Source organism: Punica granatum, chromosome 2, assembly GCF_007655135.1.
Source record: "Punica granatum isolate Tunisia-2019 chromosome 2, ASM765513v2, whole genome shotgun sequence".
In the NCBI taxonomy this organism is placed as follows: Eukaryota; Viridiplantae; Streptophyta; class Magnoliopsida; order Myrtales; family Lythraceae; genus Punica; species Punica granatum.
In genome coordinates, this window is record NC_045128.1 from 36312117 (window position 1) to 36339123 (window position 27007).

A 27007-nucleotide genomic window follows, 5' to 3' on the forward strand; every position below is an offset into this window, starting at 1 on the left:
TCGACACAATAATCACTCACACCAGTGACAGAGAGGACAAATCTTGGCGAACTGCATACCGAACTATCTTCAGAACAGGTTTAAGCACAAAGATCGACACAAAAGCTATTGTTCCAAGGAAAAATTGACGAGAACAAAAGTTTGATATTTTTACAATAGGAGGAGCCTATATTACCCATAAACAGGGGATATATAGATAACATAACACGAAAGTTGATTTCGGGCGGGCAAGTAGGCTTTTGGTCAGCAACAGATATAAGTCACCTACATGTAAGGCCTACTCCTGCACTGCAATGAGTTGCAACCACTCGCTGTCTGTCCTTCCTCTGAAGCTTGGAAGTCCCTCTTGCATCAGGTTACATTAGATGCCACTGGCTCGGCCGGGATTTCTTCATAAGTGCCCGTTTCTTCGTTAAATGAGTACCTACAAGACGGCATGGGGAGTCAAAGTCAAGTGAACCATTGACTGAATGTTTTGGGTAATTATCTGACATGAGCTAACTATTGTGAATGAGCACTCCAGTGTGCTGGCTCTCAAGAGAGCTTTTAAAGTTCGAACATTAGAGTTAAGTAGACCATTCAGAAGGAAAGCGAGTTGTGAAAGTGTCCGATGAGTAATTCCAAAGACGAGATATCCAAGAAAGCTAATTACCACTGTCCAGTAGCTGCAGAACAATAGAGCCCAGTCGACGGGTCATAGTAATAGCCCAGACTACTGCTGTAGTAGTACCTGTGGAATTTAACAAGAACCGTCTTAAGCAAAAAATACTTATAAAATAAGAAGGAGAGAGGAGGGGGAATAGAGATGTTACCCTGAAGCCTCATCATACACATAATCACCCTGCGAATCTCCACCTGCAGATCGGTGTAAATGCAAATAAGTAAAAGGTTTCGAAAGTAGAGCAATTCTTCAATGCCAGTGTATATGATGTACTAAAAGAACTTACTCTCACCAACTGCACCAGTATCACGAGGGACTGGATTACTCCCTTCTGAGGATGGCCTTGTAGCAGTATTTTCATCTTCGGCAAACATATCGTATTCATCAGCACCATCAGTTGATATCTGTGCTGTAGATACACTAGGGTTTGAGGGTTCCACTGCCGTATCATCTAGGATAGAAGACGACAACCCGCCATTTGTTCCTGCAGGTTTAGTGCCGTCTGCGATAACATCTGTCTCCCCAGCTCTTGCTCTAGCTAATCTTTCATATCCTTCTGGAAAATTTATAATCAATGGAAACAGTTGTTAAAGCACATGCATGTGTATCAGCAAACAGCAAATCAAAGCTGGATTTTACACTCAAATTACAACTATCTCATTTTAGAAGAACCATCTTTGAGAAGTGAAAAACGTATTCCACCACAATGTCTAACCAAAGTACGACAGTGAAACTGGAAAGTACCATAAGAACAGATTAAGCTCCTGTCATGAAGAAAGATACGATCCTCTTCCAAAGTCTACTAAGAAACCTTGCAGGTTTAAGTGTTCAATGAGTAATCGTATATCTCTTTCTTTTTTGCTCAGAGATTCATCATATATCTCATGCATTGACAGAGGCAACAAAAGCGGAGCCATCACACATCTGGCCTTTCCTTTTTTGAACGATGGGAGCTGGTTTTGAATTATCACAAGCAGCAGCTCATCATTATAAAAATCTAGTTAACTTAGAAAAAGAGAGTCCGACCATGAAAACAAACAGCCATAACAAGGTCTAGCTTAATTTCTTAAAATAACTCGATACATTCATGAAGAAGAAGAAGAAGAAGAAGAAGAAGTGCAATAATTGTGACAACACAACCATGGAAGGTGGACTCAGACCCACATCCATTTTTCGGGTCTCTGACCAGAATCTGGCATAGACTTGTCTTAAATATTTGCCTATTTCAGGTTTAACTTCTCCAACAACATCTATTGCTTTTAACTGTCTAACTTAGAATCTAAAACAGCATATAAATAAGAATTAAGCCTTATCTAAGACAACTAATGTGCCTGTCTTACTTGATTCATCAAACTTTTAACAAGAAAAGGTACTTGCATATCTAAAGCACAAACTAATCCGGTAAGCTTAACAGAAAACTTACTATTTGCTAAATCTTCTATAAACCATCAATAAAGAAAAAGAAAACATTAACATTGCAGGAATCATTACGATTACCTGCCTCACGCTCAAAAACTTCCTGCTGTTCATGATAAACATCTGCAAAACAAAAAAAGGAAAAGTAAGGTAACCTATGCAATAGCTTATGTTCCTAAAATTTCTATGGAGTATCTTCAAGCCAAAGCTAATGAATTTACTGTATTCTCCATGCTCCATGAGCATTGCTGCATCTTCTGTCAGTTGGTCAAACAGATGTTTCGTCTCAGCCGACATCTTCTCCTTCCTATTATTTGAGTTCCCCTTCAACCGTCTTAAGGCTTGCAAAACCTAAATGAGTAACCGAATAATATCATGTTTTAGTATAGACATCAAAACCTAGACATAATTAGGGGTGGGGGAGGGACATCATGGTCATTGTGTTCTACTGATATTACGTGAGCTGATAACAAGGAAGAATGGTCATGGAACTCTTCCCCCCACCCACCACCAACTGATCTTAGAGGCATTGAGAGGGTTACTAATGATTCTTATGATGTTTCATAATAACTGCATGACCAAAATTCACAACTAAACGAGGCAAAAATCATTGCGTCAAGATAAAATTTCTCAAACAACCTATCTATGGAACTATTACAGACCAATATCACTTCTATGCTTTCCTGGCGTTTATCTAAATGATCAGTGAAGTTTGCACATTTTTTATCCAAAGAACAAGGTCCTACAAATTTAAATACAACAACAAAGAAGAAACAGAGAACTGACAGTTTCTCCTGGCAGAAGAGAGTCAGCAATCCGCCTTTTAATCCTCCCAATATCATCAGATGAAAGCTCAGGCTTATCATCTTCAGTCACTGTCGAAACAGGGATCTTGGAGGCCAACTTCGTATCAACTTCAATACTATCAAGCCATGCATCCTGCAGGAATTCATATAATTACAGTATAGAACTGCAATACATGTTCAAAGAACCTGTTGCCCCAGAAACTGAAAATCAATATCTTTTACCTTAATTTCCTTTTCACTGACATATTCCACAAAATTTCCCTGCGCATCAAAGTAACCTTCTTGCCTCTCTTTATCCAAATTGAAAGGTTCTAATTGGATCCCATCATCAACAAAGTTCTCATTGTCCTGCCAAAAAATCATCAAAAGTTGGTCTCAGCTCTCCTCGACGCATTTACCGATGATGCCAGCTGCTAAAGAAAAGCTGCCATCCAAAGGAAAAATAAAAGAAAGGAAAATAGTACATAACAGAAAATATTTCCCTAGTAACTGCATCAATCTTTAAAAACGTACCCAATTAATTGATAGTGCGAAAATTTTGATCACCACCTACCCGACGTACAATGAGAAGTTGGAAGAGGATACACTTCCCTTCATTTTAAATTTTTCCGCTCCGAGAGAGAATAGGTGTGACTAATTCTTTTTAATTATTTGTAGTGTTGTGCAGAGACTCGACTCTCATCTATATGATAAACAAGAAGCAAACCAATGTCCAAAGCCATAAAAACATACAAAACACATAAAAACATAAGTAGAACAAACCTCATAAGTAACTTCAGCAGCTGAAATGTCATTGAGGGCACCTCTGCTTTCTTCACTTAAGAGGTCTGCAGTTATCTGGGTCCGGCGTTTTGCACGCTCTTTAGAAGCGAACCGAGGGTTCGTGAGATCAACTGGGCCCGCTTCTTCAGGCGCGAGGTTTTTGCTCGCCCCTTCATCTACTGGCTTCACCTTCTTGCCTTTTGGAAACCTGACCCTTTTTGGCCTGTCCATGAAAGCATAAACATCCTAAGCTGATGCAACCCACAGAACCAGCACCGTATATCAAGTACCAGCAACGCAAGAATTCGAGTCCAGAGCTCCTTATCTGTGTTTTTATTCGGGTCAAACTGAGTCAGTGCTAGCTTATTCATGTCGAATTAGCGATGAACACACCAATCAAACTGATGCCTCGCGGTTAATAAAGTGTTATCAATTCATGTTGCAAGCGACTCCATGCCATCCCTAACTAAACATAGTCTGCCCCTAGTAATTTCAAGTCATGTTCTGAATAATTGCATTGCCCTGTTCTTTCTCAAGTAACCATTCATTCAATCAATTTCAAATCAAAATTTTCATCCCTAAACAGTAGGAGCATAATACTGATGGGCTAATCTCCAAATTAAGCTAGATAACGGTGAGATGAACAGAAAATGATCAATACATGGAGCTCATACGAGAATTACTTACGCAGGAGGTTTATTGGAGTGAGAATCGTCATCCTCTTCTAAGAAGGAACGCTTACGCGAGCTCCTCGTACGCGACTGGCTTCCCTCCATAGACGAGTGCAGGGAAGGGAGAGACGCAGAGGGGGAAGAGAGTCGGACTGAGAGAGAAGTCTCGTCGGATTGAGAGATGACACAGCGGGAGGAGAACTCGAGGCGGAAGAAGCTGGGAAGAGAGAAAGAGAGGGAGAGAGAGAGAGAGAGTCGCGGCGGAGAGAAGGCCGAGCGTTGCCTTGGCGTCGCCGCCGCCTCGGGTCGCCGACTGAGGAGGAGAGAGAGGGAGAGAGAGTGGGGCGAGAATCGGGCCACAGCTAGGGAGGGGAGAGAGAGCGAAGGAGATACGGTGCTCCGCAGCCCAAAAGATGTCCATGGAGGTCCTGACGTGGAGCGTCCTTATTGGTAGTTCCCGACCAACTGGGCCGTCGGCACCATCAAGTTCCGGTTAATTGCATAAATACCCCGAGCCTTACGTCTATGGGCAGAGTGCTCTCTGAAGTATAACTTTTGACAATTTACCCCTTAAATTTTCCCCTTTTTATTTTTATTTTTAATCCACAATGCCAGGATGGGAACAAGCTTGCAACTAAAAAAGCATCATAATTATGCAAATTTTGTTGCATATGAGATATTCTTATTTTCCTCTTCCAGTGCAAGAAATGAGATATTGCAGAAAAAAAAATCCAATAACAAAAACATATTATAGGAAGAATTGCCCGACGACAACAATTTCCAAGAGGAAATTGGAAATTCCTGTGAAACCCGAAACGAAATACTACACCAGTTCCTCTGCTATACTCGGTCTTTGCCACAGGCTGAATAAGACTATCAGCTACTTCTTTTTATACAACTCTCTTTGAGAGACATGAAAATGCAAAACCAATGTCATGTCTCGAATGCTGTCATGACTGTGATTCTTTACCGCCGAGAGTCTGAATTATAGCTTCGAGGAGTTTGATATCGTTATCCCTTTTAGCGATCTCTTCTTGCTTTGCTCGCAGCTCTTCCATGTGCAATTCAAATACCTCTGCACCGAATAAACAAATGATATTATGAATTACTATATCAAACACCGACTTCCTTTTACACAGACTAAACTTTACAGAGACATGATCTGCCTGCCCGAACATCTGTTGCCATAAGGATCCCTTAAAGCACCATCTATCTTATGATCTAGATCTTCCTCATCTAACATGGCAGCGGAACCAAAAAGAGGAAAAAAGTGTAACTGACCCACAAATTAGACTTACTAGTGGTGTTCTCAAGCTCCTTCGTGACATCTTGGGCACGCAATTCTGCAGCCTTCTGAGCTGCCTCAGCCTGACGTTTCTCTGATCGAGCATGGGCAGCAGCTGTAATGGCAGCATCAAGTTCTCTTTCTAAGGTCTCCACCCTTTGTTGAAGCACCTACATAGAATAGATTGGCAGAATTTTCAATCTCCCTCCATATGCTAAATAGCAACTTACTCTCTCTAAGAGCAAAGGCAGTGAAGAATACTGGCCGTAATAATGGTTAAAGGAAGAAAATGGATGCCAGAATCCAAGGGAAAAACCCTGACATCCCTTATTGAGCTGTATAAAACATTTTCAGCAAAAGCTGATAGCTTTGAAGCTCCCGGAATCTCGATACCAGGGAAACATATGCTAGAGAGTAATCTAGAGTAAACTCCTAGACCACTAAATCTTGAAAGAAATCCTTCGAGCCACATCAAACACTAACCATAATTTGCTTGGGTGAATTCTTCAAGCCCAATCATGCACAACCCATTTGACACAGTGACATCCCACACCGAGAAAAAAGAGAACAATGCGCGGATTTTCATTAAATGCTACCAATGAATGCTCCCAACAAGCCACAGTCGAATAGATACCTATGAGGTTCACTCATTCTCTATCACCAACTCGCTAACTACGAATTTCTTCCCCTGCATTGAACCGTACTCTGTTTCTTAGCTTGGTAAAAGAAACTTTACTATATACTACACATTGATCTCCATGAGAAACAGGAAACCGAAATGAAGAAAGAACGGGAACTTCAGTTGAAGTAGTCAACACAAGATTATATAATTAATAAGCGAATCACTGCAAAAGACTCATCGAAATTTTCAGTAACTTTTTGGGGCTGAGCTTCTTCCTAATTCCGACTGCGAACTCAATTTACAGTTAGTGACTCCAGGCTTTTTTCCGGCCAACCATCATTCAAGAATCCACCGATGCCACTTATCGAACTTAAAAGGGATACAAAAATCAAGAAAGAAGCCTTATTTCAGTGAATTAAATCGACCCGGCAGATTATAGGTTCGATGCAGATTGATTTCTAAGTCAACCCAGCAAAATTCAGACTCACCCACCATTCTGCAGTCCGATTCAACAAGAAACTGCCCAAAATAGAAAATCAAGAAAGGAAAGAAGCTCGATTCGCCATCAGCAGACCAAATTCATAGCTCTTGTTTCGCAGTATAACATTGATCGAAGCACAGAGGCCATAGTCAATGGAACGACTGAACAGTCCTTATTCATCAACTAATAAGTGACACGGAAATGGAACCCGGATGAGAGTTCCCATCAATCGACAGCGAAAGAATCGATCAGAAGTTCAAAAGAACTGACTTGGGATTGAGAGGAGGAACCTTGATGGTGCGGGCCTGTTCGGCCGTGAGGGAGGCTCTTGCGAAGGTCTCCTCGTCGACGAAGACGGCTTTCTTGAGTAGGATCTTCTGGAGGGACTCCAAGTTGGAGGACATCTCCGTCAGATTCGTGATGGCTCCTGTCCATCTCTCGTTCCCTTTCCCCTTCTCCTCCTCCATTGTCGTCGTCTTCTTCTCCTTCCTCCTTCCTCCTTCCCTTCCCTCAGCCATCGAAGATCTTCCATTGTTTTTTGACAGCTCGCAGTGGGGCCCGCCGCTGTAGGGACTGGACAAGCAACTGATGGGCTGAAAATGGGCTGGGCGGTACATTCGGCCCGGCCCAAACTTGAGCGGGCTTGATCGAAGCATCGAGGGAATCAGGGGACATCTGCACAGAGTCCTCTCAACATGTTAGAATGTTCAGGGGATGTCCGGCTGGGAATCGAGACCGCTGGCAATACATACGAAAATGTCCAACAATCGTGGTTGCCCGTGTTTGGCAACTGCAATAGATTCCTGTGGATGTATCGAGTATTAGACTGTTCGGGATCTATCACATCCATATTGAACTGCCAGGAAACAATTTTCTATATGAAACCACTCTCAAAATGTCGGAGTTCTTGGACATATCAAAAAAGAGCACTAGACATCTCTAAAGTTAAAACACATCTAAGACATACGATCATTCCGAAGTAACAAGAGCAGGCATCTTGAATGAAACACACGACTATTGCTACGCTTAAATAATACTGACAATGTACAACATAAGGAGACAACTTGCTCTCTATGCCCAAAGTGACTTAACCTACAGAGGAAGGGGGAGGCTCTTCATTGCCGTTGGCTAATCAAACTGTTGGCGGAGTTGCATCTCGGTTTCACTCTTCCAATTAGCATGAGAAGATTGGCCCTTCATTCTCTTGCTTTTCTCCTTGTCTTTGATGGTTGATCCTTTCTTCTTGGGCTCCGAGCTAGTATCGGTTTTAGGACGATCACCACACATGGGGCACACCATTCCCCGTGCATTGGAGTAGGTTTTGGGTATCCCACATTGTAAGCACATCCTTTAAGGCAACAGGCGAGGACAATGAGAAAATAGATAATGTCATCAATCTAATATTTATGGAAACCAAAGATCAAGTGGAGCCAGTGACACTCACCTCAGCAATTCTGCAGCATCTTCTGCATTCGGGTTGGTTGCAGTTGCCACACGTTTACCTTCTTTTGGGATCGATGGGGTTGGTAGTTGAGTACCAGTACCACCATCTACATCACTTCTTACACGTTCGTGAATACCGACTAGCTGGGGTTTTGCCTCCATGACAGCACCTGCCAATTGGACAGCAACCATTGAAAAAGATCAGAGACTTACGTTATCATATAATTAGAAGTGCAGAGAAAGGTGGAAACCTCGGCAGCAGAATAAGGAGGTTTAAGGACCATCGAAGTAAACGTGACAAAAGTAGCTCAGCAATTTCAGACATAAAAGGCCAAATTACACAGGTCGAATCGGTTGATGAAGGACACAGGATCCCAGTCAACCAACCGATTAATGGCCTCAATATCTTTTCATACCAAATGCTGGGATTATCTCAGTTATAATATTTGCAAATTTACCAGGGATTACTGTCAAGCCCACAACTTTTTTGTGATTCCATTCCTATCTGATTGAAATTATTTTGACTAGCTGAATGCATTCTTAAAACCACATGTAAACTGACAGTCTTCTGTTTGAAATCTTACCAGAAGGCAGATCTTTCTTGTCTCTACGGTTCCTGCGACGCCCATGCCTCCACATCTGTTGGTCGCCATCTGCACCAGATGGCTGTTCTTGAACAGAATTGTTTAGGAATTCCGGTGGTCCTGAAATCTCCAAAGACCACAAGAGAAGACCACATGGGGAAAACAATAATATCAGTCGACTCTTACTCATCCGAAAAGAAAAGAACAGAGGCAACCTTCTAATCTTGCTGTCTCAAACAGTCAATAACTGTTTACACTAAAATGCAACAAATAGAAATGTTCAGTTGACGCTCAACACTTCTTCAACCCAGGTTAATCTTATCTGACTGGCAATTCAACCCCGTCAAGGGTCTAATGACCAATCTAATAGGAACGCTTGAATTCACTCAACTCATTCACCTAATATGACATCTCTCGGTAGTCTTCCAGGTTGCAAATCAGGCATCTTTTCCACCAGGAACAAACTCCATGCATACCCAAGAGCTGAGAAACAAAACCGTCATACTTCCTCTGGAGAAGATGCAGCAAAATCACTCCATCGAATCCCCGTGACAGGTCAACTTAAATTCTGATTATGGGGCAACGAGCACCCAAGGCTCAATTTTGGTAACGTTCCACTCAAATCACAATGGATGCAAAATTTTCGTCAAGTGAATTGAACAAGCAGAATTAAGTCAAAGCTTCCCGAGTGATTCACAACTTACATATTTTTATCAGACCAATATGCATTTTCACATAAATCCTAGTTTTCCAACATTATTCCCTGCTAACCAACATTAATTCTACTATGAATATAAATAATTTCCAGCAAATTCAGTTCGCTGCATGAATCTATACACATTCTACTCTCAGCTGAAATCCTCATTTGCAAATCACTAAGCTTCTGCAACGGCAACCTCCAGTATTTTGGAAGCAACTCAACCAAAGCAAGGCTGAATCTCCATTTCCCAGTCAAGTTCTATAGTAATCTATTCGAATTGAATCGAAATTGGGAGTGGACGAGGGTGCTACATGAACTGTGGCTATAGTTACCTCGGAGAATGCATCGAACGCGGAGGGAAGCCCCGACTCACGGGACGGCCGGGTAGCCTCCGGGAGAGAGGAGTAGGACCTGACCGGGCGGCCGGATTCGTCACCGTCTTCGTCGTCGGAAGAATTGCGGAGCTGACCGGCGTCGTCTTCCGCCTCTTCTTCCGCCGAGGAGTAGCCCTGAAGAAGAGACAAGCTCATGCCGGTGAGTGTAGCGTAGTTTCCCTGCTTCGGAGTGAAACGGCGTATGGCATATTTATCACGATCGTCTAAAATGGGCCCCACACGAACACAGAGTAATGAACGGCTAGGATTTTATCAAATATGAAGAGGGTCCTCACATGGGCCAATTTAACTGTGGCCCAATTTAAGGTTACCTTTTTCTTTCTTTTTCTTTTTTTTTTCCAGTAAAGAGCATTATTCTTTCGTGGGGTGATCATTGAATTAATCGGAACCTATTGATTTCTGAATATTAAAGTTTATATCGAAAATTTATTTTTATTTATTTATTACTAAATCATCAGAATAATAAAAATACATATGCTTGCGTGAATATGATATAACTCAACTTGATTCTACGTAATGATTGTAAGTGTTAATAGATACATAAATGTGCGATAATATATATATATATATGAAAGTAGGTTGAGAATTTATTATTAAAAAATTAATTAGAAAAAAGTATGAATGAAAAATTGTTATTAAATGGAAAAAATAAAACAGTAACGATTACAGCGTTGAATTTGAGGGAAATTATAATTGAGTAAAGTAAAATAAAATATTTTTTACTTGAAAAACTGTCTAGCTATTATCATAAGTTAAACGAAGTAAAGAAACGCGGCCGGAAAGGGCGCTCAAACCATTTCTTCCATTGTTCCTACTATGTAAGTTTTAGTCGATCGATTTCTTCCATTTTTCTTCCTAAGCAAGTTTTAGTTCATCCAGGTTGCAAGTGATCATTGTGCAGGCTTATCAAGAAGACAATATGTGCGGCTATTCATGTGTTACAAAGTCCTCCATATGTTCGGTTGGATGTCGATATTGCGAATCATGCTTCTGATTAATTTCTCTTCATTTAAAAGATATATGATGGACTTCATTATTCCACTGTTGTATTGTTTAGATTCTGTTAATTTCTTTTGAGACTTCGAGTCGTATTACCATAAAAAAAAGAAATGGGACGTGTAGAAGGAGTAAAATATATAACAAAAAAAATGTGGAGAAAATCAGAAAAATATTCGCACATTTATTATAACCAATAGGCACTATCAGTAATTTTTTATTACAAGAAAATATTGGGAGCTTTCATTTTCTTTTTATTATTATTACAATCTCTCTTTTTTCTTTTTTTCTTTTTTTCTTTTTTTTTTGAATGATGAACTCGATCGGATATGCAACCTCAAGCTTTAACCAGCTCAAGCAGAATGGCTGCTACAACTTCATTGACCAAACTACCTTTAGCACTGCCGTTGAACTCCCTCCTCACGAGGTTCTCGAGTGACCCGGCCCTCTTCGCAGCAAGAGCCCTGTTTATGCCTCGGATGTCTAGTCCCGACCGAGTGATCACCACCCGTATAAGCATCTCCCGAGCATCGGCATTCTTCATCCTCAGCTGCTTCGCAAAGAACTTCTCCGGATACTGAATGCACCGGATAACAACCCTCAGTTCCCACCCAAACTGCCCGCACTTGCTCGGGTTCTTGATCGACTTGGAGAACTCGTGCCCGTACAGCTGCTTGTAGGAGAGGAGGATCGCTTTGATCTGAGCAGTATTCCTTCTGCTCAAGAGTGTCGTGATAGTCCTCTTGTCTAGGGTCTTCCCGCTCTCGACAGCTTCGTAGAGAGTCTTAGCATCGCACAGTGCCATACCTGTGTCCGCCTTGTAGTTGTGGCAGTGGCTCGACTTGCAAACTGCGACCAAAATCTGAAAACCAAAAGACATAATTGGCAAAAGACTTGGTCTATGATAACATTTGATATTAAGAAACAGAAGATGAATGGAACGAAATCATCATAGATGACGGGGCGATGCTTCCTTTTAGAGGTGGGAAGAAGGTAAATTCAAATTCTTTCAACATTTCCGCTTTACCATCATGTTATTCTACTAACAAGAAATGCATAATAGATAAAATTGAAGGGCATTTCGATCATTTATTAAAAAAGAAAAGAAGAAAAATGCAGCATGTAAGGTAAGGAACTTTATCATCAACCTTCGGAAAATAGTTATGCCGTAAGCTGCTAAGCTTTCCAATTTCTAATGGTTTAGGGTAATCCATTAACAGAAGAAAGTCTTCATAAGGTTATTCTTAAAGGTGGATATAAGGATGAATGTAACTGCAATTTTCATTGGTAAGAAGTAACACACCTCCGAGAAGCTGCCACTGATTTTTGTGGCTACATCTTTTTCGAGATCAGACTGGTATCGAACACGGTAACGCTGCTTGATGCCATGAAGCTCGGAGGAAGAACGCGTGCATATTATCTCAATGACCGTGTTGAGATTTAAACTCCCTCCAAAAAGAGAGCTCCGAAGAATCTCGGCATCTCGGGTCTTTGGCTCAACCAGGCGCAGGTAAGCGACTCGCTTTTGTAATTACCATCATATTTTAGTGTTAGAAACAACAACGTACATAATTCATGCTGAACAAGTTAAAGTTGTCTGTTTCTGTACTTACGCATAATGTGTTGCTTCTTTGGTTGCCAGAGATTACGTGGAGGAGGTCACGACCGAATAGAGCAGTATAGGTTTTATGTATCATCTCGAGCTCTTGCGAACTCTTTTTAGCAAGTATCTCCACAAGCTTTTGCTGGTTGATCTCACAATTTCCTGACATTAGCAAACAATAAGCTAAGAGAACTATTTCAAATGGAAGAGAGAAACATATAATGAGAACATTGTAATACACAAACATATATCTCCTCGATTCACCACTACCAATGAGGTAGGCCATTTCTGGAAAGACTTCAAGGTCAGCACTGAAAGTATCTTAAATTTGATTATTAACTTCAGCCATGCAGAACCATCCCAGATCTTCAGTTCAGTGATTACTAATGCAATCAGTCGAAAGTTCTTAAGGTGAACGGCATATCAAATACAAAATGAGGATAATTACCTGAAAAATAACAATGCATATATTCACATACTAGCACGTGCTGCTTTGAGCTTTGCATAGAGCAGCTGCTCATTTTCTTGGTCCTATTCGGAGATCCTCTCTTTCCTTTGTTGTGCTGCAAAAGAACAAATACTGAGAAACCAATTTATAGTGCAGAGATCTAATGATTTGTCCCCATGAGGAATGTATTACCTTTGTGTCACTTTTGCCCAGCACAGAGAGAAGTGGGGCAGAAGGAAGAAACAGCTACGTCCAAAGTGGAAGAACATCAAGAGAGCAGCATATTCTCTATTCCAATTTCAACAGTACCTTTTCGCTTCCGTTGTCCCAGCTTCCTTTTCCTCTGACTTACTCATTAACATTTGTGACCGTGAACAAGTACAAGAGCATCAAATTCCTCTCTAATGATGTTAACCCATCGCTAAATATGGCAATCATCATTTCAAAAGTCAAACAGGCTTCCTAAAAAAGCTTCCTAAAAAAGCTTCCTTCAGTAACTTCTCAAATGTCACTAAAGGTAACAATGCAGCTGTGTTTGAGTGTGACACTAATGGCACTTATCAACCTCGGGCCACACTTTCATAGTGGGTGACCGAGAGTTTAGATTCTCCATCAGATGAGCAAAAGTCAGCAATTTTAATTGCGAACAGTAAGAAACACATAATTGGGACAGAATTTTTATCAATCACGTGCATTTTTGCTTTAAATTGCAGAGTTTCAATTATCTGCAAGTTGAAATAACATTGTCCAGAGATGTAAATACAAGTTCTGCAGTGGGGAAGAAGATCGACGTCTGTCTGATATGACATTACTATTGGAGCATCAAAAAATGGGCATGGAGAAGCTCCAGTGTGTAGGACACTTCATGATGCTGGATGCTCGCAATGATGATGCTGCAAAAAGGCTATGTACATTGCGCTCCAGCTGAAACCTCTGAAATCTGTCTGATTCCAAGCGAATCTGCCCCCAGAGTCATTAGTGTTGAATTCATAGGAAACCATCTATCCCAAACTATTAATCTGATGAAACTTGCAACCATGGCGGTTATGCTGCAGACGAGAAGCCAAACGACACGGAATTAATCACTAGCACTCAACTCAAGTCCATAAAATACATCTACAGAAGATTTACTCATGCAATAACGAAATTCAAATCTAATACTGAAGACCAAGAAATGGCAAGCACTATATTCATCTATAACATAGCACTATGGTTACCAACCAAAAGGAGCCATGAGAACGCAAGATGTTTTACCCGATAATTCAAGCTCCGATCAAATAAAAAAAAATCCAAGAAAGAGAGAAAAAAGGGAATGATATAACAGCTACTTCCATTGAGGAGGTCTATACATATCATACACCAGGAAGTACGCAGTAGAATGCTATAGTACCTACAGCTACAAATGAGCAATGTTGATAAGAAAGTTGACCTTTTAGACACTAGGAAGGGCAAAAAGAAGTGATATGAAGAAAAAATTGATGTAATGAGTAAATTCACCAAATAGTCAGTTATAGAGAGAGACAAAAAATTGGTAAAATGGAGAATATATACCATCAACTATTAACCCCAGAAACAGGAGCGGCCTGTTCTTTCTCTTTCCTATACCGAGCGAGGTGTTCATGGTACTCTTCCAATTCTTTCTCCAACTTTTCAATGAACTGACTCGTATGTTCAAGGGACTGCTCATATCTGTACTTCTCCAGGGCCTGCAGTTTCCCAGATGCAACAAAGAAAACTTATGGGCTGAAATTCAAAACGAACAACTATACTAAATAGATGAAACTCAAAGTTGAGAAAGAATGTCCCCTGGCACAAGATAGAGAACCTAATATCTACCGAGTCATCCAATGTGAATGTCCCACTGACACTGAGTGATCACATACTTTATTATGCTTTTAAGAAGGACCATAATCAGAGGATGATTTAAGTTCTTGAAATTACCTTAGCTTTAGATAAGGTATCAGGTGGGGACATTACTTCTGGTTGTACATAGTTTTTTCCACGATAGAAAATTATAGTATTATTGGGCTTTATGTCAATCACAATTCCTCTGCTAAGTCGAGCAAGCTCTTCAGCATATTCATGGATCTGTCCGGGCTTACAAGGTTTGCATATGACCTTCACAGTTTCATGCTTCTTCCAATGGAGGTGCATGTTCAGAACCACCCCACCAAATACTCCTCGCCTTCCAACGGGAACATAATTCCTTTTCTTCTCACCGGTGCGCTTTAAGTAGTGCTTCTCTTCCTCAGTTAGAATTTCTGGATCATAGGTTTCAACTGGTGCTTTCGGAACATCATATTTCCTCAGCTTCTCAATTAACCAGGCCTCCTTTCTCTTGGCCTAGTGAAAAGACCAGAAAACAGTGTTGAAGTATCCTAGTTAGACGTACATATGTCATCCTTTATTTTCCTAATAAGAAAAAGTGGGGGAAAAAAAAGATATCAAATTGAATAAATGAAGGACACTTTATCATTAAAGGAAAATTCCTGGTACAACCTACTAAAGTAAGTACATCAGAACACTAAAACCAAGAAATCTGGGACAAAATGATTTCTAGTCTTTCAGAAAAGGATTTCCAAGCGAAACGTAAAACTAACTGACTAAAACTCAGTTACAAGCTAATATAGATTTAAGTGAATTCCAAACAGAAACACAAGTACACTTCTGAATAACTAATGCCCGTGTGTGTCCTAGTAATTTCACACATTATCTGCATGCTTTAATTCAGCCCATTGGAGTGGTGTGATCAATAAAACTGAATTCTCCAAAGCATATCATACACCCTAAAGAAAACGTATAAGACAGGCTTTCGAACCTTTTCTAGCTTATATCTTATCCTAACTTCAGGATTTGGAGAATTAATCTTCTTCTTGGCCTTTAACCGATATAATCTGAGTTCATTCAATTTGGCCTTTCTCGACTTCTTAGCCCATCTCATCTTCTTCTCTTTTCTTGAGGAGCCGCGTCCATCAGGGGGTTTACCAATAGAAAACCTGACGACATCGTCGTCAGCTTTGAGGGCGATCGATGCAATGCTCATTTGTCTCGCCTGAAGCCATTTCACAGCGGCACCACAAGGAGCAAAACTATTTAATCTCTGCACTAGTGCAGGATCTTTCGACACAGAAGAGAGATGTGGCTCTTGATGAAGCCTCACTGCCCTGTAACCCCTCCTCTCCACTGGAATTTCCTGACCGTGCACCTCCAGAAACATATAAGCCACGGGCGATGTGGACAGACATGATTCATTTGTACCAAAACAAGACCAAATAATACAATCCCTGCATGCATGACGATCATCATTATCACAAACTCAGCAGAAATCCCAAGAACGAAAGGTCTACGCTATGCATGAAACAGTAGCAGAAAAACATAATGCCACAAAGAAAACATCGTTTTACTAAAAAGAAAACATCGTTTGCGAGCGCTTCTGAGCGTCCAACTAGGAAGAGCTTGACCATTGTGTAATGCATATGGGAAAATTCCAAAAATTGCAACTTCCTACCGCACAAATTGAGAAAAATGAAATGAGCATGAGAGTTACTCTGAACAAATCCGGCATTTTCTGGGCAGCCAAACCATGTGAGGATTGAAATGAAACCAGAGCAAGAGGAAACGTATGTTGACCTCAGGCAGGGTCGAGATGATGAAGATGAGGTACCTCTGTGTAATCAATCGAGAGAGTTTACGAGCACTGGCTCTGATTGAAGAAGAAGAAGCAGCCGCTAACATGATTAGCTCAGTTCACGACGAAATCACGCTCCTGAAGAATTTCAGCAAGCTTTCTGCAGCTCAGAAGTGAACGAACATCACTCCGATCGCGACAGTGGTAAAGCCAGTCCGTCAGCCGGAGAGGGTTTCCCGCCGATGCGCGGCAACGTCCGGAGCGGAGACGGAGCCCGTTTGAGTACGTTTATTTTTCAACTGAGAGCTCATGGGCCGGGCTGGACCATTCGAGTTTGGGCCACTCTTCATATCCAGCTCAACTCCGAGCTAAAACACGCCCTGGCAATCTATACATACTAGAAATAGACCCACGTTACGTATGAGATTTACTAAATAAAAGTTGTCTACAAACTTATGAGTTTTTTTCGTAGATCTTCATATAAATTTTATTGATACACCAACGTGGATTACTTCGAACGGTTCAACGTTTCTTCCTCTTAAATAAAGTCTCGGTTTCAAATCTAGTGAATATAATTGGGAGAGTTTTACCGATTAGTAGATCAATACTTAAACTGGATTAGTCGGAGTCCATTAGACTTTCGGATGTCGGTACATAAAAAAGGAATTTATTGGTACTTAGTATAATTTTTTTATGCTCCCGAATCCCATATTTCCGAATTTAAAATTTTCAATTTGAATAGAAATTAATTCAATCAATTAATGCAAAATAGGAAATAATTAAAATGGTAAAAAGTTAGAAACTTAGAATTGTGAGCGAGGATAAGGAGAAAAAAATTGAGAGAAAAAGGTGAATGGGTGGTAATTATTTGATTAAAATTACAATTTTATCCTAAATTCTATAGTTGTAATTTCTTAAATATAATTTGACATGGGCAATTTTGGAAGACAAAAGCAAAATGAAAGAGGCCTTCAGACATTATAATAGTAAAGAAAAGATATAAATAGGTATTAGATTACATACTCATGGTATGCGCAGTATTTTAAAAGTTTTTGCCTTATTATATTGATCATATGTCTCTGAAAATAGTATAATAAATAGTATAATTTTTTAAATGAATGTAGAGCTCCTTGTAAAAATAATATACAATATTTCTCGGTGAAAGGATAAATATTGAATCCTAAATTAATAATATTTTAAAAAATTATGAAATAATAAATCAAAAAAATTCTAAAGTTTTTTTCTCCAATTTTTTTATTCCGTACAATATCTGGAAAAAGAAAGAAAAAATTTAATTGTTTGAACAATAAATTGAAGATTTTACTCACATAATACCTTTGATCGAAAAATTAATATGAGTTATTTTTGTACCATTCGTTCAATGAGAAAATGGAAAGAGTTTATATCGAATATATTTCGACTTTCTTGTGTTAAAACCCTGAATCGTAAACACAAAAGTAGTGTATGCACTTTTTTGAAAAGATAAGGTTCAGAATTATTGCAAGAATTCCTTAAAGAGGAAGAAATTAAAAAAAGAAAAAAAGAAATCACATATATCATAATAAAAAAGGCAAAAATTAAAAGTATAAAAATCCTTCCTACTTGCTATGTAGGAAGGACGGATGAGGTTTAATTTATTAGATCTTCTAATTTTAATTACAAAGCTATAATTTCTAGTGAAAACTTAACAGTGTTAGTATTTAAAGTTAAATAAGACACTTGTCGCAATTATTACAGGAGTCGTTTGTGGAAAATCAATTTCCACAAGCGGTGTATGATACAAATATCATTTCTATAGATGCATATATATATATATATATATCACATGATTTTGAATTATGATATCGGATTTTATCATTATTTCTTCCTCTTCTTCTACACGTAACTATGCGTGTATTTCAATGATCAAACCAAATCAATCAATTCTCGTTGTATTTCCATTCTGATACGCCAAACGGTCCAAAGATGATTTCCAAATTTTCTACTAATTATTGCATGGGCCAGTTACTAACTTGTCGGCCCATTCTCAAACCCGCCTGATTTGGGCCTATGGGTCCAAATTCTAGGCCCAAGAACCTTCTCTCCCTCTCCCTCCGAACTTCTCTCGTCCATGTCCGTACATCATCTCCTGCTCCTTCTCAGTCCTCTGGTCTCACAGAGAGGAAGCAGAGCAGATAGCGATTCGTCTCTTCTTCGTCAGCCTTCAAGCAGTCCACCGCCATGGATCTCCATCGCAACAACAATTACCTCGTGTCGAACACCTCCCCGTCCTCCTCCTCCTCCACCGCCTCCACCACCCCGCACCCCGCCGCCGGCGCCGCCTCGGGGGCCTCCGACGATCCGATGCACTCGTGGTGGGAGTCCATCTCCAAGGCCCGGTCCCGCATCCACGCCCTCTCCACCGTTCTACCTCCCTCCGACTCCCTCTCCCTCTTCTCCCTGGCAGATTCCGACCGCCCGGCGCTCTCCCTCCTTTCCTCCCAAGAGACATACTCCGCCGTCTCCTCCGCCTTTTCCGCCGCCCTCTCGGGCTCCGGCTCCGATCCCCTCTGCCAGTGGCTCTACGACACGTACCTCACCTCGGATCATCAGCTCCGCCTCGTCGTCCTCTCTTACCTCCCCGTACTCACCGGCCTCTACCTCACCCGCATACACTCCGATCCATCTCCGTCCCTAGCAGGATTTGAGGCCGTCCTCCTTGCAATCTACTCTGCTGAAGTCAAAGCTAGATCCGGCAAGCCGATCACGATTTCGATTGTCGATCTCTCTCAGCCATCCCTCTACCACACACCGCGGAACAAACCCCAATCTCTCGGACCAAACCGGTCGTCTCAGCCCTCTGTGGGTGTCCTCTGCCCTCCGCTCGAGCCACAATTGGCCGTGAAGTCCACAAAGCGTGCCACGATTGTCGGGATCGCCCTGGACTGTTATTATCGTCAGATATCTCAAATGCCAGCTTGGTCCAAGCTCGATCTCTGCAGGTTCACCGCAGCTTGGGCAGGTCAGGACTGCCCCTGCAGGAGAGAATTTGATAATGACAACGAAACCGAAGATGAGTCTCAAAGCATAGCCGATCTACAGCACGAAATCGAGCACGATGCCGAGGATGTCGTGGAAGAGTTTGGCCATTTGAAAATCTATGAAAACGGTGGGTCTGAAAACCTGAAAGGAGCTCGAATTCCGCTACCATGGGAGCTCCTACAGCCCGTGCTGAGAATTCTAGGGCATTGTCTGCTAGCTCCGTTGAACTCCCAGGAAGTCAAAGACGCTGCTTCAATTGCAGTGAGGAGCTTGTACGGTAGGGCTTCACATGAGTTGATCCCACAGGCAATCTTGGCCACCAGGAGTCTCATTCAGCTTGATAAGAGGGCCCGTGCTGATTCGAAAGCTGCCGAGGCAGCTACTGCTTCTGGTAATGCATCCTCGAACACCAACACCCCGACGAAGGCAAAGAAGCCGGAGATTCTTTTGGTTTCGAAGTGATCGTTTTGTAGGTAATGAGTGTTGCATAGATAGAATTTTAAGCAGTTGCGAGAAGTGATTTGTGTACACTCCCATGTCGATGTGCTTGTATTCTTTAAGAGATCAGAAGCGCCTTTGAGGAATTACAGCCTAGTTGTATTTTGTCCATGATAGGTCTATAATATGGCCATGCTTGATTTAAGTATCCGTGCCGTCAGCATAGTTGCTGACCCTATGGTTGATTTCTTGCATTGCCTTGAGCTTCCAATTTCGTATGCTGCATCCTTTTCCACTCATGTTGCTAATTTCAGCTGCTTTTGTTATCCATGAGCTTGCGGAACTCATAATGTCATGCCATCTTTGTACTGATATATTCTAAATTGGTTCATGACCTATGAGCTTGTGATTCTTACCTGTGTATTGCTTTAGCGCTGCACTTTTTCTTTCGGGAATTGTAATTGTGAGGGTGCATACTTGCTCTCGTGCTGCCTAAATGTGCAGTAGTTTGAACCTCTGTGCTCCCCTTTGCTTATCCGCTTTTCAAACTACTCGTATTGTTATTGGAAAGGCAATTGCTTGCTGCATTAGCAGGTAACTTGTGGGGTATTGATTTTGGCATGTGGCATCGATCGGTTTCCTTGTGTGGAAGGCGGTTGGGGAAGCGTTGAAAGAGTGACCATATACTGCAAAAACCGAGTGTCCTAGCTATGTCAAGCCTTGTTTCAAGATTTGATGAAACCGGTTTCCGCCTATGGGCTTTGGACATGTATATCTCGTTTTAGCTATGCTTTGTCTGGTCACCTCAATGCAGTAGCACTAGCAGCCCAAGTTAATGGGATGCTAATGGATTCGTCAATCTCAGTGAAGGCTCTGCCTCTATACATAAGCTTGTACGTGCATTGGTTTTGATTGCTCTTGATACTGTTAACAGTTCTGGCATTGCCTAGTCAACTATATGCAAGTCATATAGTTATCTCCACGACGTATTATTTGTTGTAATCCTGATCATTATTGGCTGCCTTCATAACTATAATCGGCACCTGGACCTTCATTCAACTGGGGGGCTGCCTTTGCTATGTCGTAAGGCAACATGAGTAGTCGGTGAACTTTTGAGTTTCGATTTCTTGGATGGATTTAGTTGTTTTTCTTGTTTTGGTTTCTGCTTTGTGGTGATAATCAGCTTCTATGTGGTATGTTGTATTGGGGAAAGAGGTTCAGTTTGAAAGACAAATAGCTGGTGTCAATCCTCAAAGAACATTCATTCATGGGCCCACCATATAGTTAGGCCCACCATGGACTGATCTTTTCTTCTTCCTCAATTGGTAGAAGGGAGTTGAAGTTGAAGCCATGGATTTGGTGAAAGCTCATAATAAGAAAGACTATGAATCCTCAGTTGTTTCCCGTATTAGATTAATGTAATAGGAGCATATCATGCTTAGATATTATAGGATAAGAGAGGTCAATTGGATCTAAATTGGGGGTGAGAGATATATGCGATGCACAAGTGACTCGACTCGTTCCCTATTTTGAACAAACTATCGTGTTACACTAATAGCAATTACGTAGAAGCTTTTTCATGTCAAGTGATAAACTAGAATCACCTCGGATCATATAGATATCCCTTCAACACAACAACATAGGTCATCGAAAAGATCTTGCAGAAGCACTAAAGTCAAGATCTTATGCTCCGTTTGTTTTCGCAGTTAAAATCACAAAAATTTTAATTTTAACTCAACATACTATACAACAAAAATATACATTTCCCAAGTTAAAAATTTTAATTTTAACTTTAACTCAACACGCTACACAATCATTTGTTATCTTCCACAATCAAAATCAAAGTTAGTTTGACTCTGAAACCAAACGCATCATAAATATTCCGCGTAAAATCCAAAAGTGCGTGTCGAAGTAATTGGCAGATGAGGTGGGACCCGAGTTTTAAACCCCTAATCAATGGCAGTTGAACGGTCCAATCCAACCAACGGTGAAACAGGTGACAACAACGTAGCCTAGTCAGTCAGTCGCAACATAGAACTCTCCGTCCCTCCCCTACCTCCTCCCACATTTCACATCTCTCCACTGTCCCATGCACCCGATAAGCTGCCTGCTTCCTTCTCCTTTGTAGTGATCGGCAAGCATCGTCAATCTCGCCCGCCATTGAAGCCTTCCCCACCAACCTTAAAATCTCCTCCTCCAACCCTCAGCTCCTCGCGTTGTGCCTCGGAGATATCCCCCACAGTCACCCCAATGGCGACGAATTCTCTGCTCTCTTCCTCTTCTTCGTCGTCTTCCCTGGGCCATCGGTCTCCGCTCTCACACCGGCCGGGCACGCCGCAGCTCTCTTCTCCCGCCTCCGTCAAGCTCCGCCCGAGATTTGGCGCGCGCCGTCTCATTGCGAGGTGCTCTCTCGATGCTTCAAAAGACCCCAAGGACGACACGCCCATCGAACTGAGTACGGAGTTTCTCTTCTCCTCTGTTGTTGTCTGTAGCTGTCACCTGTTGGGGAATCAGTGGACTGATCAATGTTCTTCCGTGTCTGTCCCTCTTGCTTTGGCTCCGCAGAGTATGCAGCATTCCCCAGTGTTCTTGACATCAATCAGATTCGCGACATTCTGCCTCATAGGTGAGGGAACTTCCCTCATCATCCCAGTGACGTTAGATTTCTCGACATGCCTCCATCTGATTAGCTCCGAGCTATTCAGATCAGTTGCACATGTTTGTTTGCGGTCATTCAAACCTTACTTGGACTGTTTTTAGGGAATGCAACGTTGCCAAGAGATTGCAATGAGTCCGTAAGTTAACAGAGATGTTGCATTGTTTTGCTGCGTCAGTTCATAATTTTGTGATCGATTGATCAAAGATTACTGGTAAACCGTAGAAGGGGGAAGATTCACATGCTAATCCATATATGCTTGTTTGGCGTGATCTGGGCAAGCGAGCTAGAGGTTTCTTCGGTAGATGCACATTGCGGTTTCAATCTGTTCTCTCGCTCTTTTCCTCGACGGTCAGGAGAAATAAACCATGTTTGGTTGTGCATGTTTCTTGGTTTTTTGAATTTGTGGATTGGGAATTTTCTTGCCGACTCTTCTTTCAGTTAAAAATCGAAAAGGAACAATCTGCTAATTGGTATCTTCCTCGTCACTGCAATGCTTCAGGTTCCCCTTTCTACTAGTGGATAGAGTGATCGAGTACAATCCTGGAGTTTCAGCTGTTGCTATTAAGAATGTGACAATCAACGATAACTTCTTTCCTGGGCATTTTCCCGAGAGACCAATTATGCCTGGTGTCCTCATGGTCGAGGTGAATTCGTTGATTCCCTTATAGTTACTATTCTAATTCCTCGATGTTCACTGTTTATTGGCTAATTGACTGTTTTACAAAATTATCCTAGCTCTAAGACGATGCCATTTGTTTTGTTGCTCTTACTATTTCTTTAAACATGTTCTCTTGCTTATGGCTGGTGGAAACCTTGACAGGAGGCGAAACATTTCGCACCAGATCCATTGCTCCGTAATTTAACTAGTTTTATTACATACTAAGAACTGCATACTCTCTTTGATATTGGACATGTATTTTAAGTCTGTACTCCATAGGGCCAGTGATTGTTGAACTCGTAACGTTGGATAATAGTTGAGGCACTGGTATCATTTGGCAGGTCGATTAGAGTAATGTTCATTATGTTCTGAGAATTTCATACTATGATTTTCCCATTGCAGATATTTTGTTTGTTCTTTGGTCTCTATTTTGCAGAAACCAAATCGTCCGATCTCTCTCATTATGTTTTTCGCCTATAGCTGAGCTTATTTGCTTTTTAACCTCCCAATTGTAATTGACTTTAATTGGCATGTTAAAGCTGACTCAAGGCCTATCTATTCCATTCAGAACATTCATTTTTTCTTTTTTCCCATGGCCATGCCATTAGGTTGGAACCAGACCAGATGGTCTCTTTAGGTGCCCCACTCTATTCGCCTGCAGACTGACATTGTTTATAGAAATTTATTGTGGAGTGGAACATTTCATTCGAGAATGGCATATTCACGATTTTGTTCAATCCTTAAATGACAGTTAATTGATGTCTGCGATTGGTCTGTGACCCTGCAACCAACTTGAAGTATTGCCAGTCATAGATCCACTAGAGATTGACTCGCAGATATTTTGCATAAAAGTAACAATGAACATATCCTTTGTTGGTCCAGGCAATGGCTCAAGTTGGGGGCATAGTTATGCTACAACCCGAAGTTGGAGGATCTCGGGAGAACTTCTTCTTTGCTGGGGTCGACAAAGTGAGATTCCGAAAGCCAGTCATCGCAGGTGACACCTTGGTGATGAGGATGACGCTCACGAAGCTGCAGAAACGCTTCGGGATAGCGAAGATGGAAGGAAAGGCTTACATAGGAGGCGAGGTGGTCTGCGAGGGTGAGTTCTTGATGGCTACTGGTAGCGAATAATTTGCCCCCTTGCAGCATTGATGAGTTCTCCCAGTAGTAGTGGCTTTTGCCATTTCTCTTTAATCTCTTCTCTTTGTTTGATTTTGATTGTGCTCAAGAAGTATGATGAGGTTTCTTTCTATTGGGGATCTTTAACATCATTCCGACTTAATTTAACATGGGATTCAGGAGCATGGTTATCATAAGACAATGAACTTTCATGTGTGCAAGGGTTGATTTGATGTCCAGCTTGAACATGGATTTTACCTTTCTATGAATTATGACAACGATTTTGCTCTCTCTTCAAGCAACAATGAGAATGCATACATCCGAATCCTATGCAAAGCCAATCCAATCTCCACCCCGCCTTTCCCGTCCCGACTCTCTGTGAGTCCAATGGTTTCCGCTGCATCGATATGGACCGCCCGCTTCTTCCACAGCCTGCCCCTCCCAAAAACGGTATCATAAGACTCTGCCCCGGGAATCCACTCATTGGTACGAGATTCCCTGTCCCTGCGAACAGAAAGTTCGAAATCCACCTCTCTGATCCTCTCAGCGGGCCGCCATTGGATTCCAGTTCCTTGATCTTCGCTCCTATTGCCCTTGCAGCTGACTCCATCCCGTGCGATCCCACCAGCAAGTCCTTCCTAATCGTGACAAAACACATAGCAATGCAGTTGCCGAAGTATGCGTCCGGTACCGGATACTCGAGATGGTTCCTGCAGTCTCCCATGAAACAAAAGTGATGTGCTGCTTCTTTGTCATCCCCAACTTCGCTTTTCGCCATTTCCTTTGATTGGACCAGGCAAACTCATGCGTAAGCACAAGTGACCACAAAGGTGGATACGTGCATTGGCTCCTCCAGTCCAGCACTGGGCCAATTGGAGACCCGGCTCTTCAACCGGTCGATCTGGTCCCAGCTCAAAGTGAACATTACTCGCAGTTTGTTCGAATATGGGCAAGGACCGGTACCACGGCTCGGACCTGTGCCCGGGCTCTTTGCTTCGCGTTCCTCCAGTCCTTCAAGAAGATAGGCTCAAGATCATATGGGTCTTTGATCACGGTCCTGTCCAGGAATGCCTTTGACTTCTCAATGCAGGTGGGGTCCCCCTGTAGTTCTGCTCTACTGAGTGAGGCCCACGTCCTCATGAAATGGGCGAAGGCCCTCCCATCAGCTGCCACGTGGAGATATTGGATCCCGATGTAGACCCCCGACGTCGCCTGCAAAGCAAAACACTACGTCATCAGATTATGTCAAGAAGTGTTACGACTATGTCCAATCAGTCTCTCATTTGATGTCTGAAGTCGGCCACCACTGCCACACTATCGCCAGACATACATAATGAAAAGAGAGATTTAACACTTCGGTCATACGTATTCTTTTTTACGTTCAGTTTGGTTTCGCACTTAAAATTATAAAAAAATTTAATTTTAATTTTAACTTAACACACTACATAACAAAAATACATATTTTTCAAGTCAAAATTTTTATCTTTTAACTTTAACTCAATACACTATACAATCATTTGTCATTTTCCACGATCAAAATCAAAGTTACTTTAACTTTGAAACCAAACGCACCATTAATCTCTTATGAGACCCATGTACTATTATATTAATTAAAAAATTTATCTTTTCACATTTTAATAATTTTAATACGAATTTTTTTATTAATTTAAAAATACATAAACTTTCAATTTGATAACGATTCTAATACAGTATCAAATTTTTTGTTAATTTGTATGAAATCAACGCTATTGAGGCTCTGACGACCTCAATTGGGAGTGAGGGCGCTCGCAATCCCAATCGGAGGGTGGTGGTCGGAATCAAAGAACAAAATACCATGCATGTGGTGTCAGAAGAGCCACGGAATGTTGGAGAAGGCGAGTGGGAAAGTGGTTGTGGATGGGTACGAGGAGGAGTTCAGTGAGGGTGGCGTTGGAGAAACTTGAATCCGTTACATGATCTCAATCGAGCTCCGGTCATTGGTCGCCGAGTCTAATCTCTAATGGTCGGTTCTCTGGCTAGTTGAGTTGTTTGGGGCCTGTTTGGTTTGATAAAATTATTTTAGAATCATAATTTTGATTTTAACTCTACCCACTACACAACAAAAACACACGTTTCCCAAGTCAAATTTATAATACCATCTCATTTGTCTTTTTCCACAATCAAAATCAAAATCAAAATCAAAATTACTTTAACTCTGAAACCAAACGCCCCCTTGATCGTTGAGGACGCTTCTTGACAACATGGCATGCATGAGAGAGACAAATAGAGAAGCTTTATGTTGACTATTTTTTTTTTTTACTTTTTAGTTTTTGTAATATTTGCCATGTGCCTATTTAAATACTCTCACAAAATAAAATTAGTTTGGAGGGGGAGACCATGCTTCTTAGGAAGTTAGGAGGATTTTTTTCTCTCTCTCTCTCTTTCTTCTTGTGAGTTTTAATTAATATATGCTTAGAAACTTATCCGTGCATAACATGACATAATCTGCGTGTAACTACAATGATTCTTTTTTAATATGCTCATGGATTGATTAATTAAGTGTAAGAAAAATAAAAAGTAAGAGTTGGAGATAGAATTTGAAAAAAGAAAATAAAAATAATGTGATAGA

At 41.3% G+C, this 27007-nt stretch overlaps 8 protein-coding genes across 11 annotated transcripts; 2 read left to right on the forward strand and 6 right to left on the reverse strand.

Moving 5' to 3' along the window:
• Positions 1 to 43: 43 nt before the first annotated feature.
• On the reverse strand, positions 44 to 4659 carry LOC116194234 (CD2 antigen cytoplasmic tail-binding protein 2). Of its 3 annotated transcripts, none has more exons than XM_031522994.1 (10): positions 4333 to 4659; positions 3646 to 3868; positions 3106 to 3231; positions 2864 to 3016; positions 2299 to 2428; positions 2159 to 2200; positions 954 to 1217; positions 813 to 855; positions 653 to 730; positions 44 to 424 (listed from the first exon to the last, which is right to left on the reverse strand). In XM_031522994.1, the coding sequence occupies exons 1-10, from the start codon at positions 4419 to 4421 to the stop codon at positions 352 to 354; spliced, it is 1221 nt and encodes a 406-aa protein (XP_031378854.1). In that variant the 5' UTR covers positions 4422 to 4659; the 3' UTR covers positions 44 to 351. The 3 variants fall into 3 exon arrangements, with proteins under 3 accessions (XP_031378854.1, XP_031378853.1, XP_031378855.1); XM_031522993.1 differs by having other exon boundaries at positions 948 to 1217; positions 4333 to 4658; XM_031522995.1 differs by having other exon boundaries at positions 948 to 1217; positions 3646 to 3970; positions 4333 to 4471.
• A 372-nt stretch (positions 4660 to 5031) lies between these two features.
• LOC116194236 lies at positions 5032 to 7227 on the reverse strand. 2 transcript variants are annotated; one of them, XM_031522998.1, is made up of 3 exons: positions 6995 to 7227; positions 5615 to 5771; positions 5032 to 5391 (listed from the first exon to the last, which is right to left on the reverse strand). In XM_031522998.1, the coding sequence occupies exons 1-3, from the start codon at positions 7220 to 7222 to the stop codon at positions 5267 to 5269; spliced, it is 510 nt and encodes a 169-aa protein (XP_031378858.1). In that variant the 5' UTR covers positions 7223 to 7227; the 3' UTR covers positions 5032 to 5266. The 2 variants fall into 2 exon arrangements, with proteins under 2 accessions (XP_031378858.1, XP_031378859.1); XM_031522999.1 differs by having other exon boundaries at positions 6975 to 7223.
• Positions 7228 to 7555: 328 nt separating this feature from the next.
• LOC116194235 lies at positions 7556 to 10002 on the reverse strand. The gene is made up of 4 exons (XM_031522996.1): positions 9764 to 10002; positions 8732 to 8858; positions 8149 to 8317; positions 7556 to 8052 (listed from the first exon to the last, which is right to left on the reverse strand). The coding sequence occupies exons 1-4, from the start codon at positions 9959 to 9961 to the stop codon at positions 7833 to 7835; spliced, it is 714 nt and encodes a 237-aa protein (XP_031378856.1). The 5' UTR covers positions 9962 to 10002; the 3' UTR covers positions 7556 to 7832.
• Positions 10003 to 10977: 975 nt separating this feature from the next.
• On the reverse strand, positions 10978 to 13393 carry LOC116197207 (annexin D2-like). Its single transcript, XM_031527260.1, has 5 exons — positions 13066 to 13393; positions 12874 to 12988; positions 12436 to 12587; positions 12126 to 12344; positions 10978 to 11684 (listed from the first exon to the last, which is right to left on the reverse strand). The coding sequence occupies exons 2-5, from the start codon at positions 12944 to 12946 to the stop codon at positions 11160 to 11162; spliced, it is 969 nt and encodes a 322-aa protein (XP_031383120.1). The 5' UTR covers positions 12947 to 12988; positions 13066 to 13393; the 3' UTR covers positions 10978 to 11159.
• Positions 13394 to 13548: 155 nt separating this feature from the next.
• Positions 13549 to 16775, reverse strand: LOC116197206 (uncharacterized CRM domain-containing protein At3g25440, chloroplastic). Its single transcript, XM_031527258.1, has 5 exons — positions 16538 to 16775; positions 15692 to 16157; positions 14815 to 15216; positions 14425 to 14579; positions 13549 to 13922 (listed from the first exon to the last, which is right to left on the reverse strand). The coding sequence occupies exons 1-4, from the start codon at positions 16606 to 16608 to the stop codon at positions 14427 to 14429; spliced, it is 1092 nt and encodes a 363-aa protein (XP_031383118.1). The 5' UTR covers positions 16609 to 16775; the 3' UTR covers positions 13549 to 13922; positions 14425 to 14426.
• Positions 16776 to 18620: 1845 nt separating this feature from the next.
• On the forward strand, positions 18621 to 20208 carry LOC116197312. Its single transcript, XM_031527408.1, has one exon. It carries the CDS (start codon positions 18722 to 18724, stop codon positions 19982 to 19984), a length of 1263 nt encoding a protein of 420 aa, XP_031383268.1. The 5' UTR covers positions 18621 to 18721; the 3' UTR covers positions 19985 to 20208.
• Positions 20209 to 21971: 1763 nt separating this feature from the next.
• On the forward strand, positions 21972 to 24658 carry LOC116193497 (3-hydroxyacyl-[acyl-carrier-protein] dehydratase FabZ-like). The gene is made up of 4 exons (XM_031522219.1): positions 21972 to 22415; positions 22526 to 22586; positions 23119 to 23263; positions 24160 to 24658. Exons 1-4 carry the CDS (start codon positions 22211 to 22213, stop codon positions 24409 to 24411), a joined length of 663 nt encoding a protein of 220 aa, XP_031378079.1. The 5' UTR covers positions 21972 to 22210; the 3' UTR covers positions 24412 to 24658.
• A 10-nt stretch (positions 24659 to 24668) lies between these two features.
• Positions 24669 to 25762, reverse strand: LOC116193935 (coumaroyl-CoA:anthocyanidin 3-O-glucoside-6''-O-coumaroyltransferase 2-like). Its single transcript, XM_031522676.1, has 4 exons — positions 25730 to 25762; positions 25375 to 25611; positions 24930 to 25180; positions 24669 to 24897 (listed from the first exon to the last, which is right to left on the reverse strand). Exons 1-4 carry the CDS (start codon positions 25760 to 25762, stop codon positions 24669 to 24671), a joined length of 750 nt encoding a protein of 249 aa, XP_031378536.1.
• Positions 25763 to 27007: the final 1245 nt, after the last annotated feature.